This window comes from Rhododendron vialii, chromosome 9a (genome assembly GCF_030253575.1).
Source record: "Rhododendron vialii isolate Sample 1 chromosome 9a, ASM3025357v1".
Classification (NCBI taxonomy): Eukaryota; Viridiplantae; Streptophyta; class Magnoliopsida; order Ericales; family Ericaceae; genus Rhododendron; species Rhododendron vialii.
In genome coordinates this window covers 26,615,124-26,628,887 of record NC_080565.1, presented here as the reverse complement: position 1 = coordinate 26,628,887, position 13,764 = coordinate 26,615,124, and the positions used below count along the sequence as shown (strand labels likewise).

At 39.1% G+C, this 13,764-nt stretch overlaps 2 protein-coding genes across 4 annotated transcripts; both read right to left on the bottom strand.

Annotated features, from left to right (window-relative positions):
• Window positions 1-565: 565 nt before the first annotated feature.
• LOC131302064 (probable ribose-5-phosphate isomerase 2) lies at window positions 566-2,276 on the bottom strand. The gene has a single exon (XM_058328646.1). The coding sequence runs from the start codon at window positions 1,748-1,750 to the stop codon at window positions 932-934; it is 819 nt and encodes a 272-aa protein (XP_058184629.1). The 5' UTR covers window positions 1,751-2,276; the 3' UTR covers window positions 566-931.
• Window positions 2,277-6,281: 4,005 nt separating this feature from the next.
• On the bottom strand, window positions 6,282-9,996 carry LOC131302063 (protein PIN-LIKES 2). 3 transcript variants are annotated; one of them, XM_058328643.1, is made up of 2 exons: window positions 9,824-9,996; window positions 6,282-8,088 (listed from the first exon to the last, which is right to left on the bottom strand). In XM_058328643.1, exon 2 carries the CDS (start codon window positions 8,046-8,048, stop codon window positions 6,696-6,698), a length of 1,353 nt encoding a protein of 450 aa, XP_058184626.1. In that variant the 5' UTR covers window positions 8,049-8,088; window positions 9,824-9,996; the 3' UTR covers window positions 6,282-6,695. The 3 variants fall into 3 exon arrangements, with proteins under 3 accessions (XP_058184626.1, XP_058184628.1, XP_058184627.1); XM_058328645.1 differs by having other exon boundaries at window positions 6,282-8,029; window positions 9,824-9,984; XM_058328644.1 differs by lacking the exon at window positions 9,824-9,996 and adding an exon at window positions 9,614-9,631.
• Window positions 9,997-13,764: the final 3,768 nt, after the last annotated feature.

The window sequence follows — 13,764 nt, the reverse complement described above, 5'->3', positions numbered from 1 at the left end:
TCTAAAGAGCACACTCTAAGCTATACACAACCAACTTGGGTTAGCCTAGTTAGCCAGGACTCTTGCATCAGATTAGGAGGTCAAGAGTTTGAATCTCCCCACCTGCTTGTGGGTGTTCTTACCTTAGAGGGGCTCTTTGTTTCTTCCCTATGATGGGCCTATTTCTTATATTGGTTGAGTTGTTGGACTTGGTTATCTCGTGAACTCACAATTGATGTAATGTAGTGTCTCTAGATTTTTATTTCGTAACTCATACATGATATAAATGATCTCTCCTATCGATGGACAAAAAAAAAAAGTTATACACGGATCAATTTGTTTTGATCATAGCTTCCCCAGGACTTCCAAGAACAAAATTTAGCTCCAATGTCACTCACAATATTGCAAAGAACAAGGAATGACAATAGACTGAATTGCACCCGGAAATACGCCAAAGTCAAAGTTCATTATACCATTACTATTCCATTAGGTTGAAGAAGAGAGCAAGAACCATTTAAAATGAGTACTCTCCTACACGATCTTCTTCATGGTACAAACAGTGATCATACATAAATTCGGACACAAGTTCCAAAATTTCATATTCACTAGATATAGTCTCAAGACAAGAACAAAACTAGAGATGAAATTCTCCAATAACCGTATCCGTTCATACTAGAACATCGGGAATTCATCCCTCTTACATTGTCCTAAATCAATAAAGCATCCAGCTTTCGACTTTCCAACTACATAAAAGCATAATAATTCAGATAGCAAGCCTACAACTACTAATAAGTTAGGTACCGAATTCGGCCTAGATCATAAAGCAATAAAGCTTTGAGCTTTCGTCTTTCCAACTACATAAAAGCACAATTCAGATAACAAGCCTACAACTACTCAATAAGTTAGGTACCGGATTTGGCCTTGATCAATAAAAAGTACCTCTTAGAACTTTCTACTTGTTCTTGACCTTAACACCTAGTTCACCAGCAACAATGAGAGTGGTCGCCATGCCTAGAAACATCCCGTGCTCGACGACCCCCGGCAGCCTCAAAATCCTATCGCTCGCAACCATCAAATCCCCAATATCTCTCTCGAAATACAAATCCACAATATAATTCTTGTTATCCGTCACAGACGGCTCCCCACCCTCCCCATCCCTCCTAAGCCTCGCCACGCAACCCGCCTCCTCGAACAATAACCGGAGCCTCTCCGCCGTAAACTTCCAACAAAACGGCACGACCTCGACCGGCATAGCCAGCCCGCTACCCCCTATGCGGTCAACCAACTTGGACTCATCGACGATCACGATGAACTTCTTGCACGCGCCCTCGATCATTTTTTCCCTGAGCAAGGACCCGCCGCGGCCCTTGACGAGGTTCATGTGAGGGTCCACCTCGTCGGCGCCGTCGATCGCTAGGTCGACGACGGGGTGCGAATCGAGGTCGGATAACGGAATTCCAACCGATAAAGCCAATTCATGGGTCATCCGGGAGGTGGGGATGCCCGTGATGTTGGTGAGCTTGCCTTGGCGGAGGAGGTCGCCGATTCGGGTCACGGCGTGTTTGGCGGTGGAGCCGGTTCCGAGGCCCAGGACCATCCCGGACTCGACGGACTCGACGGCCTTGTAGGCGGCGATCTTTTTTAGCTCGTCTTGGGTTAGGATCACCTGCGGCGGCGGCGGGGGATGCGGGGAGGGTAGGGGTGAGATCCGGGGTGGGTTGACCACCGGGGGTTTGTCGGAGGCGACGAAATGCGGGTAGGCAATTGCCATGTTGGAGGAAAAAATTGATTGAACGGAAATGAATTAGGGAAAAATAAAAAATAAAAAAATTAAAGAATTGAGATAAAAGGGTTTTGATTGATCTGGGTGTTGGAGTCAAAGCATTTAGGGAGAAGATATATGGTCAGGGGTACTGGGCGAAATGGAAGATAGAGGAAGGCGTTTTATGTGGTGGAGAGAGAGAGAGAGAGAGAGAGAGAGAGAGATTGTGTGGATGCGTAGAGATTAGGGTTTTGGATTTTATAGGGCGGGAGGCGGGGCAAAAGGATCAGGAAACGCGGAAGAAGAGGGATCGAAGTTTCATTGTTGAAAATTTTAATGGAGATGAAAGGAGGGAGCATTTTTTTTATTTTAATTGGGTTGAATTTGTGCGGTGGGGGAAGAGATGCCTCGAAGCAATAAAAAGAATTTTTGGAGAATCCTATCCGAACCGGGACAGAGTTTTCATGCGGGTTTATGCGGCGTGTTGTGCCAATCCGAGTCGTCCATTCACGGCAATTGACGATTGACATTTGTTCGGCGGCTGTTGGGTGTGCCGTGTGAGAAATGAATTATCAGGAAAAATAAAGTGAAGTGAAGATAAATAAATTTATTTTTTTGTGTGTTCTTTTGACAAAAAGTGTTACAGAAAAATTAAATTTTTTTTCTTTTTAGCAAAATCTATTTTGCAAGAAAAGATTTTTCAGTATGGGTCATACAACTTTTTTGTAACTGAACACATATGAAGTTACAAGAAAGTTGATTTTTTTATCCATTTCACGCAATTGAACGGGGCCATAGGGATGAGAACTGGGGCATTGGGCAAAGCGGAGACGAATTTGACCATCCCCTCCTTGATCCAAAATTTACCTTTGAAAAAAATTAATAAATCAAACTTTTCATTACAACATATTCCAACTAATAGGCTACGCGCTGAAGAACCCCAATATTTTGAATTTAAAATGGAACGGAGTGAGTAATAATTTACAATAATTAATATGTAAATAACATATTAAATATATACCATAAAAAAATGGGGTGGTGAATTGGATGGGGATCGAGCCAGAGGAGCTGGGTACTTGGAACCGCCTTTGATCCAATCCACTTTTTTTTTTTTTTGTAATTTTTTCCTCCAAATCTGACTCGATTCCCAAAAAAATCTCCAAAACTTCAATCCAAATGAGGCAAAAAACAAAGTCGATCAGACATAATTGTCATCCCTAGATAGACCGGAGGCTACATGCACATGCAATTACAACCACGATACGAAAAATTAATAGATATGAGATGAATACATGATGGATTAAGCTACCTTCGTGCTCTTATTTTTTGTTCTTAATAACTTGTAGGGTTTGGATAACTTGTTGAGGTTCATGGACACTTTTCATGAAAAGTGTTCATGAACTCTACCATTTCTCTAAATTGTTTTGGGTTTCATCCCGGCCTTGAAAAAAATATTCAAATTGTTCATTACTTAAGTATCGCATTTAAGAACAAAAATTATCGACGTATGAAAAGAAATACTAATCTTTTGGTGACCATATATCTATGTAACACATGTTGAGTATCATATGAGATATCACCATTACTTAAGTAAAATGTGCAAATTACATGACAATGCATTGGAGTTGGATGTTTTAGTTTAGTATAAATAATTTTATAAAAGTCAATATATTATATTAAATTTTTTTTTAGTGAAAACGAAGCCTAAAGCATATTATGGGAATCTTACAAAAAGTCATACCAGCGATCCTCTGCAATCTGCATAGATTTGATTACTACGTGACCGAAGCAAGGGTGGGCATAGATTTGACCAATGTAAGGGTGGGCTGCTAATATTCTTTTAGTACTCCTTCTCTCCGTCTTTTTTTTAAAGTCTAATATTTTATTTTAAATTGTTCTTTAATAAATGTCTATTTTATAAAGTTAATGGGTAAGAATTGGTACATTTTCCTTTTTACCTCTAAAAGTAAATTTCATTTTAAAAAATTAATGAGTAAAAGTGTAATGATAATATCTCCATAGAGGGTAAGTATAGAAAATAGAGGTAAAAGTTAATGTGAAAGATGTAATGATGATGTTTTTTTAATAAGTTGGAGTTACGAATCGAAACACTTAAAAATAGACGAAAGGAGTAGTTTTTTTTTTATAAATATTATATATATTAGCGGGATTAGTAGAGGGTGTTAAAATTAACACATGGGGGTCCAGAAGCTATCCATAGTCTTGGCCCCAAAATCCCATCTCTCATGGTACTAGAACATTGGTCATCACTGAGAAAAAGATAAGTTATCAACTTCACTGTAAATAGTTCTCTTCTTTTAGTTAGGGGTGGGCTCTTGTTGTTCATGGACCATACGAATGGAATCAATATATGTATAGGAGGAAAGGTGGCAGACAAAGCACCGGTCTTTTGCTTTCATTACGATTCTCCACATATTCTCGAACCACTGTACACCATTTATCGGAGTATAATCTTCTGTCCGGATTTAAACCCTGTGGAGGAAGGGGTCTTATATTTTCTGTTCCGAAATTTTTTGTGCTGAGGAGTTTTTCAACCGTTGAATTGTGATTTTGTTTTATGTTTTAAATTCAATGACCGGAAAATCCCTTCAGTTAGATGCACAAGGGTTTTGAGCATAGAGAATCCTGCCTCGTGGAGGAAATGGAAGAGATACAAGAATTGAATTGAATTGAAGATGTACGGTGAGATTAGTCTTTCGGAGATTATTAAAAGTGTGGTTAAATTAAGCCAAACATGTTACTCCCTCCGTCCTTTTTTTTGTGTCCAGTATTTCATTTTGGGCTGTCCCTTAATAAGGGTCCATTTTGTAAAGTTAGGGGGGTAAAAGTTGGTGTATTGTCTATTTTGTCCCTAAAAGTAGATTTTATTTTGAAAAGTTAGTGAGTAAAAGTGTAATGATGATGGGTAAGTAAGAAAAGTGGAGGAAAAAGTTGATGTGAAAGGTGTAATGATGATGTCTTTTTAATAAGTTGGAGTTACGAAGCAGGACATTTAAAAAGGGACGGAGGGAGTATAAAAAAGAGATAATTGAAAACAAACTATGAACAAATTGAGCGGTTGTCCAATAACAGACACTCTGCACTTTCGTGCATTAGGTGGTGATTTCAAATCTCACTACCCCATGTCAAATCCCCTAGGCTGGAGTAAATAAAAAAAGGAAAAAGATAAGCAAATACCGACAGAAACAAAAATCTTGAGACTTATTAACGAAAGGCCAATCGTCTTTCCCATCTAAAAAAAGCTAAAGTAATTTTGGGTCAATTGCTTGGAACAACGACCACACAAAAGTCCCGTGCATGTCACGTTATAGGCACGGCAAGGAAATCAAAATTTCAAAAACAAGAACTCATTTGAATTACTTCATTTTCTTTTTGACGGTCAGATGTGTCCGGCTAGCTTATGCGAATCTCGACTAATCCCCTCTTCAATCCGGTTAAAAGCAAAGCGTCCATGCCGGGATTGGAAAATTCACCAAAAACTATTTTCTTATAACCTAATCCTAAAAATTGAATCCTGATCAATTGTGTTGGAGAAAAAATTCACCAACTAATTGGACTAACCTTCGGGGCTAAAAGGAACTCATTTGAATACTTCATGCCCTTCGATCTTTCCACGAAACAAAGAGAAAGGCACAAGCCATGTCAAGTTTTACAAACAAAACCATGTTTGGAATGGTCATCCTGTTTCTTTGACCGAGTGACCAGAACCAAAGCCAAAAAGAGGAAAACCCTTCTTCCAAGTCGTGGAAAAATTGAAGTTGCAGAATTCCAATCAATTTAAAGCCTTGATTTGATTCATCGACCGCGAGATAAAGAAGATTATGTGGCCTGCGGCTAAGAGTAAGGGATAGTTATGTAATAAGTACTAGCTTCGTAACTCCGGTCTACCGAGACACTTACTCAAACAATAACATGCCCTTCCAACTGTAATAGTATTGTCAGTTTTGAGATGGGGCTTCATTTTTATTTTTTAAAACGCATTGCTACTGAGAATAGATATGATTACATGGAGATGTTGCTAAACCGAAGACCAAAACGACTTTGGCAAGAAAAGCGGCTTACAATTGGAGATGCAATGAAATCCCTCCTTTAGAGACCGATAGCTTAAGCTATTGAGGAACTGAGTTCTATAACATATGTCAAAGCTAAAACCCTCCCTTCATGCGCGATCTTGTCTCGCACGCGAAGAGCCAATTAGAATGACTTAGCAGCACAAACCACCCATGAACAAAGAAGTCAATGACAAGATAACAAGGAATAGCCATGATAATGAGACTCAAATTCAAGACCTTCTAAAACAGGAGTTATAACATCGCATATTAGACAAATGTAGATGCATTGATCAAACTGTCACAGGGGTAGGCGTTCGACTAATACAGTAACATGTTTGTTTACCTAAAAATCGCATTTCATGTCGAAACAAGGAACTGGTTTTGTAAGAGAACTTCGGAAGCTTTCTGATCTGGGAAATACAATCAAAGCCAACCAAATTTCCTGTGGTCATTAAAAAACAAGAAGAAGGACACCATAATCATGAACATACTGAATAAAACTGACTGTTAAATTTGTTCAAAAGCTGCTCTGTCCACTGAAGCATTTCATTGACACACAATGTACGACAGTACGAGCAAACAGCCAGTAGATCAAGCCCAAGTTTGTCTGAAAATGGAAACTAGCTGAATCCATAAGAACATGTCTGTAAGTTGGATTCATATTCACTTATTTGACAGAAAATATTAACTGTGCAAGGAGAATCTTCAACCCCTCTCCACAAAGAAAGCGTGCTAACCTACTTGGAGGAAGTACATAAGAGGCTTTAATTCAAAAATACAAAAACTATACCGCAACCAGAAAGGAGACGCCACAATCAGAAACCACTCACACGGTAGCTGGTCTCCCAGTGTATCTTGTAGCATAGAGGTTTATGCAAGTCTCAAATAAGCAGCTTAAAGTAGATGATAATATAGAGGGAAAGTGAGAACAGCGCACATACGTGCTGCCAGAATAGAAGAGAAGAAGCCTCGCTAACTGCATAACCCCTCAGGCTCGCAATTGCTCCCAATAAGATGGCACTAGGTGTTGTATACTGCAACAAAAGTACAAATCTGTACATCTGATCGCCATCAACGAGAAAATGCAGTTTATCGGCCAACGCCACTATTCCAATTCCCAGCAAAGGAAGCACCAAAAGCCTCACCACGGTAATACCAATCATAGTACGAAGGCCAAGTTTAGACTCGTTTGGCCCCTCAGCCAGCATACCTCCAAGAATAAGCATTACAGAGGGCACCATGGCACCGGCCAAGATCTCTAGGCTGTCTGATATGAAAGACAGCGGAGCATCACCTCCGAAGAATAAGGCTTTAATCTGAGGCACCATTCCAACAATGATAGCTAAAAGAGAAGCAATTGTTGGTGGTTGAAGTATGTGCTGTATTGGAGTCTGTTCAGCAACAATTCTCATCTTTCTCACCACTCTAGGCTCAGCCAAACACCTAACAGACTCGGGACTGTTCCCACCCTCTTCCACTGTAAGATCAAGTTCAGGAAAACCAGTCTGTGTATCACTTGTTGCGCTATTGAATATCCTGGCAATGAATGGTGTCTTGGAATGCTCGGTTTCTTTATCCTCGATTCCCGGCCATTCAGCCTCTACTAGAAGAGGTCTGCTAACATCATTACCATTCCCCTCCCGGTGTTCCTCAATCTCAACGGCTTCCTCAACTATCTCATAATACTCCAAAGGAGGCTCCATCATGTGATAAACAAGGGTATAAACAAGAATTACAGCAACCCATTGGGCAAAAGAGACATAAGCCACGCCTTTGCGATGGCAGTCAGGTCCAAATGGATTATCCTTACTGTGACAGATCGATCCAACAACAGCAAGCTGAAGATTTCCAGTATTGCCAAATGCAGTCATTATAATGGTGAATCTGATGAACTGTGGAGGTGGTCGACATATGATCACTACTAAGTACCCTAGGATGCAACCTAGGGCTGTACTGACCAATACATTAACAGGGATAAACCACCAGAGTGCAAAATTCTTGAGTGTGATAGATTGACCCAAGTGCGTAAAGATAAGGCAAGGCAAGAAAAGAGCAAAAACAAGTTTGCTGAGTAGCTTGAACGTGGCTTTAGGGATGATTTGAGTTCTTGGATGAGAGAGAACTAGTCCTACAACCGTAAGGGTAAGAAGTTTCATCAATGGCACCACTGCACTTAATAGATCTGTGCTCGGCTTCATGTTATTATCATACAATTCTGTCAAATACCGAAACATCTTTTCCTGTCAACTTCAAGATTAAGAACAGTATATGTATCTGCAAAGAATCAAAAAGAAGGATAAGGCATATTAAACAAGATATAAGATACTTTCAATAACACCAATTGCAATACGTAGGAAATTCCATTTTGAGTCTTTGAAAGAACATGATTTCTAAATCACAGCTCTGACAAAGGATCATAGTTCGAAAACAATGAGACAACGACAAGTTTGGAAAATCTCATGAGCCGTGCCTTGTGTTAACAGATTATCACCAACTATAGCCGCATAAATAATAGTCAAATTATCACCAACAGATTATCACAATTTTTTCCAAAAAGGCCCCTACTTGAGCATAAGTATCAGATATAAAATATTCCATCTATTCCAGATTTCAACAGTTATTTCAAGAATTCAACGACATGTTTAAGCAGAAGTGTGTGATGCCACAATGGGCAAAGCATTTTCGCATGAAGCATTTTTCCTTTTGCTCTTAGGATTGAACTCAGAACCAAAAACAAAATTCTAAAAGTGCTATCTCTACAACAATGAAATCAATTTGCAAATCTTAAGCAAAACATTGATGTTATACAAAACATACAAAAGAAAATACAGAACCACTTTGTTGCAATTCCTTCAATGTTTTGTATTCTTGCAGCTTTATACTTAGTTTCTTTTGATTTGTTATTTCAGTGTCGATTTAGTTAGAACCTGAAGCAAAAATACTAGGATGTTTTAGCTTCTAAATTATTTTCATGATATCTATTTGTTTGAATTTGGCCATGAAATGATTGGGGGCCCACGGTTACAAGCCGCCTAAGGTCCCAAACTGTTAAGGCCGGTTCTGGCTGGGGACTACATGAACCCGAAATTAGTCAGGGCGAAGATTTGGACACCTCATTTGCAAAAACAAAAAGAACACAAAATTCTATTCACAGCCTTTGCCCCAAAAACTGATTATTACTAGTAATTGATTACAATTACGTGTTGTAATCCATGTAAGAGTGCTCTTTGAACCCTTAATCAAAATTCCAGATTTCTAATTGCCTTTGATGGCATTGGGAGTGGAGGAGAGGAAGAGTTCCCCTCAATGGAGACAAAAAGGTATCCACCCTTTGAGAATAAGCCAAAGTAGGTGAATTTATCTCTTTTCTTTCCTGATCCAATTATAGCTTATTAGCTTCGTTGTTATTTTCTCTTAAAACCAAGTATTAAACACACACGCAATTGTTTGATTTCTAACCCCAAGAGGTTGGCCTAGCGGTCAAGAGATGAGACTTAGAGATTAGCTCCCTCCTAAGGTCTTGGGGTCAAAATCTTATAGATGTTATCAATTTCTTTGGGCCAGTCTATGCGGAGCAATTGCTCCGGTTTCGATTGGGCTCCCCGCAAGTGGACGGTGAGATTAGGCATAAGCTGGCCCAGACACCTGAGTTATAAAAAAAGAATTGTCTGATTTCGAATGGTTCTGTCGAGAAATGTCCTCATTGATGGAGGAAATCTTTCACAAGAAACAAACAAAACCACCTTATGAAACAAAGGTAAAGGAAAGGAGAAACTGCAACGGAAAAAAAAAAGGTTACAGAAGATGGGTATAGCGTGATCTTGCAAACCAATTACAAATCACTTAAAAATACGCGAATTTTGCCATCATTCATCAAGATCAACAATGGGTGTTTAAGTAAAGAATCACGGAGGACCAAATGAGAAAAATAAAAGCAGCGACATTTACAAACACAAAACCCGTAAGAGAGAGAGAGAGAGAGAGAGAGAGAGAGAGAGAGGGCGCTTACAGATGAGTATATCAGAGGACGGAGGATTCTGGAGAAGATTCAAAAAGCTGTCATGGAAAAAGCTTTCATGCCTGAAGTTTTTAATGCAAAAGAAGAGGCAAAAATAGGATGGAGCTATCGAATTATTCCTAATCCAAAGCTTTCATTGTCACGTTGCTGGACTATACATCGATTGATTAACCAAAAAACACCTCATATAATTTACTTTTCGTTACCTTTTTTTAAGATAATTGATTTTTACACATTCTTTTAATAACTACTTTTTGTCTTTTTTCAAATAAGAATTTACCATTGAGTGTACAAATAAAAGATTAATCTTATAAATTCACAATACACGAAAACAAAAAAGGGACGTGTTTATAAAAAAAAAAGAAGCATGAAAATCACTACACTTTTTAATCTCCTCAATTGAATATTTATTAGCTGGATATGGCCAAGGCATTTGATAGGATTGAGTGGACCTATTTAGAAGCAGTGCTTCGCAAATTCGGCTTTGATGAGCAGTGGATTCGATGGGTTATGTCTTGCGTCACTACGACTTCCTTTGCTACGGTTATCAATGGAGAGAAGGGTGAATTTTTCTCTCCTTCTAGAGGTCTTAGACAGGGGTGCCCTTTGTCCCCCTATCTTTTTATCCTGTGCGCGGAAGGATTTCACTATCTGATTCAAGAGGCAATCCGGGATGGAAATCTATCTGGCATCAAGGTGGGAAGACATTGCCCTTCCATTTCTCACCTTTTTTTCGCCGATGACTCAGTCCTTTTTTGGGAAGCTACTATTTCGGGTTGCCACGCTATTGAAGAAATCTTACGGAAATATGAAGAGGCTTCTGGGCAAATAGTTAATCGTGAGAAATCTTCATTATTTTTCAGCCCTAACACCCCGAATGAGTTGAAAGGAGAGATCTCTGGTTCTTTGAACATCCGAAGTGAGTGCCAAGGTGGAAAATATTTGGGGTTGCCGTCTATAATTGGGAAATCCAAATCTCAGGTTTTTAAATATGTATATGATCGTGTTTTGAAAAGATTACAAAGCTGGAGGGATTCGGTTTTAAATTTGGCAGGGAAGGAAGTTATGTTAAAGTCAGTTGTGCTTGCTATGCCCAATTTTGTTATGCAATGTTTTCTTTTGCCGAAACGTGTTTGCAAAGACCTCTGTCGTGCTATCCGCAAATTCTGGTGGGGATCTAAGGATGGGGAGAATAAAATTAATTGGGTAAGTTGGCAGAAACTTTGTAATCCCAAATCGGAAGGCGGACTTGGTTTCCGGGATCTCTACGCCTTTAATCTTGCGTTTCTTGCCAAACAAGGTTGGAGGTTGCTTCAATCTCCACACTCTCTATTCCAGCGCCTCTTCAAAGGCAAGTACTTTCACAATTCCTCCTTTTGGGGAGCTGGTTGCCCTGGTACGGCATCTTGGGCTTGGCGGAGCATTGTTGCAGGCCGAGATGTCCTTAGAAAAGGATGGCGCTGGGTTGTGGGCAATGGCACATCTATTGATATCTGGAATGATCCTTGGCTTCCCCGTTCCCTATCGTTTAAAGTTCTCAGTCCACCACCACCGTCAGAACCCCCTCACCACCAGATTGGTCTTGTCTCGGATCTTATCGATGGTGACACCCATAGCTGGAATATCCCTCTTATTCAATCTCTCTTCTCAAATTTTGATATAGAGTCAATTATCTCGATCCCGATTAGCTCGCAAGGGGTTGGTGATAAAGGTGTGTGGCACTTCTCTAACAATGGCATATTTTCGGTTAAGTCAGCATACCACCTGGCGAAAAGGAGCATTATCCCTCGCCATTCACGGGAGCGAGGTGAATCAAGCTCAAGTAATCCTTCGGACCCCTTCTGGAAATCTCTATGGTCTCTCTCTATTCCCAATAAAATTAAGATGTTTTTGTGGAGATGTTCCCATAATGCTATCGCGGTTCTTGCTAATTTAAATCGGAAGGGTATTGATATCTCTCCATATTGCCCAAGGTGCCATTCCAAGCATGAAACCTTGGAACATATGCTCTTCCAATGTAAATTGTCAAGCGACGTATGGCGTAAATCCCCGTTTGCATCTGCTTTCTCTAATTCATGGGATTCGCTTCAATTCTTTGAGTGGTGGTCTTATCTCTCCCATACTTCTTCTTCAATTGTTGATGAGATTGATAAGTGTGCGCTTCTTGCATCAATCTGTTGGTTCTTGTGGAAGGCTCGGAATGATATGCATTTTGAAGGCCATGGCTGGGATAGTACTAGTATTTTGGAGAAAGCTGTTACAATTTGTTTTGAATTTAAGGCATCGAACACTTCTAACCGTGGTACCTCTGGTGCTTCTGCCTCCGTGCCTCGCCCAATGTGGCATCTGCCACCTGTTGGGGTAATAAAATTCAATGTTGATGGCGCTATAGGCAAGAACAGTGGTCTTGTTGGTGTTGGTATTGTGGCGCGTGATCACTCCGGCCTTATCTTGGGAACGGTATCCATTCCTTTTCACGGTTTTTTCTCCCCGAGAACGACTGAAGCATTTGGTTTTCGGGAAGCTCTGATTATCGCTGCAAATAAGGGTTTCTCACATATTATTATTGAAGGTGATTCAGTTCAGGTTGTTCAAGCACTTACTCAAGTAGGAAAATCATTCATCGATTGTAGCTCTATCCTTTCGGATTGTCTAGAGCTTCTTCCTTTATTTTCCTCTTGTGTTTTTAAATATGTTAATCGCTCTCGCAATAGGGTAGCCCATTCGTTGGCTAAACAATCCCTATTAGGTGTTAGGTTAGAAAATTGGGGGGGGGTTCCTGTCCCTTACCATTTGGCTAACCTAGCTCTTGCCGATGTTAGGTCTTCGGACCCTATTTCTTATGAATAATATCCATCTCTGTTTCCGTGGAAAAAAAAAAAAATTTGAATATTTATTTAGACAAAGATAAAATTAATGTTTACATTGCTTTGTTACGCTCATGCACTTATTTTCTTATCATGTTTCACGTAGAATTACCAAATTACAGTCCATATGGGATAAGTGAATTAAGAAGTGAGGATAGTGTTTAGTAATTTTACATAAATAAATAAAGACAAAAAATATAAGTGGAATGCAAAAAAAAAAAAATTCGAAGATAAAATTAGATCAAGTTTTTTTTTTTCTTGGGAGAAGCGTTAGGAGCACATCACTTTCACCCATTGTTCCACCCTCTCGCAAATGATAACCTAGGCCTCTCAAAACTCCTCTTTAGGGAATTGATTTAATACTTCTTTTTTTACCATCTACGCTATTTTTTTTTTGTCTTTATTTAGGGTGAATTGGCTATATTGCCCCTTCATGTGCGGAAAATGAACTTATGAGAAGGTAAGAAAGTAAATTCACATGAATAAAGACGAAAAATGAAGTGCGAATGGCAAAAAAATGGAGTGTTAAATTCACTAGCCATCTATTATCTCCAAACTTTGTAACTGTTTTGTTATCCGTAATTTTTCGTCTTTAGCAATTTTTTATTAAAAAATTTATTCATTTAAACTTTTATGATGAATATAGCATACCTCTATTCAAAAAGTAAAAATATTAAAATGTTCAAAAAATTAACTAAAGGCCAAAACATACGCAAACATATACAACTTTTTTATCTTTAGGAAAATGCTAACATCCGCTCTTAAAGGAGAGGATAATAGGTGTAAAATCGATATTCGCAAAAAAATATATTACTCCCTCCGTTCCTTATTTATAGTCCGGTATTCCATTTTGAGCTGTCCCTTAATAAGTGTCCATTTTGTAAAGTTAGTGGGTAAAAGTTGGTGAATTGTCTATTTTGTCCCTAAAAGTAAATTCCATTTTAAAAAGTAAGTGAATAAAAGTGTAATGATGATAGGTAAGTAGGAAAAGTGGAGGAAAAAGTTAATGTGAAAGGTATAATGATGATGTCTTTTTAATAAGTTAGAATTACGAAGCAGAACACT

What these genes read in the sequence shown, in the direction of transcription:
- LOC131302064 (XM_058328646.1), bottom strand. Translation starts at nt 1,750, where the DNA reads ATGGCAATTGCCTACCCGCATTTCGTCGCCTCCGACAAACCCCCGGTG.
- LOC131302063 (XM_058328643.1), bottom strand. Translation starts at nt 8,048, where the DNA reads ATGTTTCGGTATTTGACAGAATTGTATGATAATAACATGAAGCCGAGC.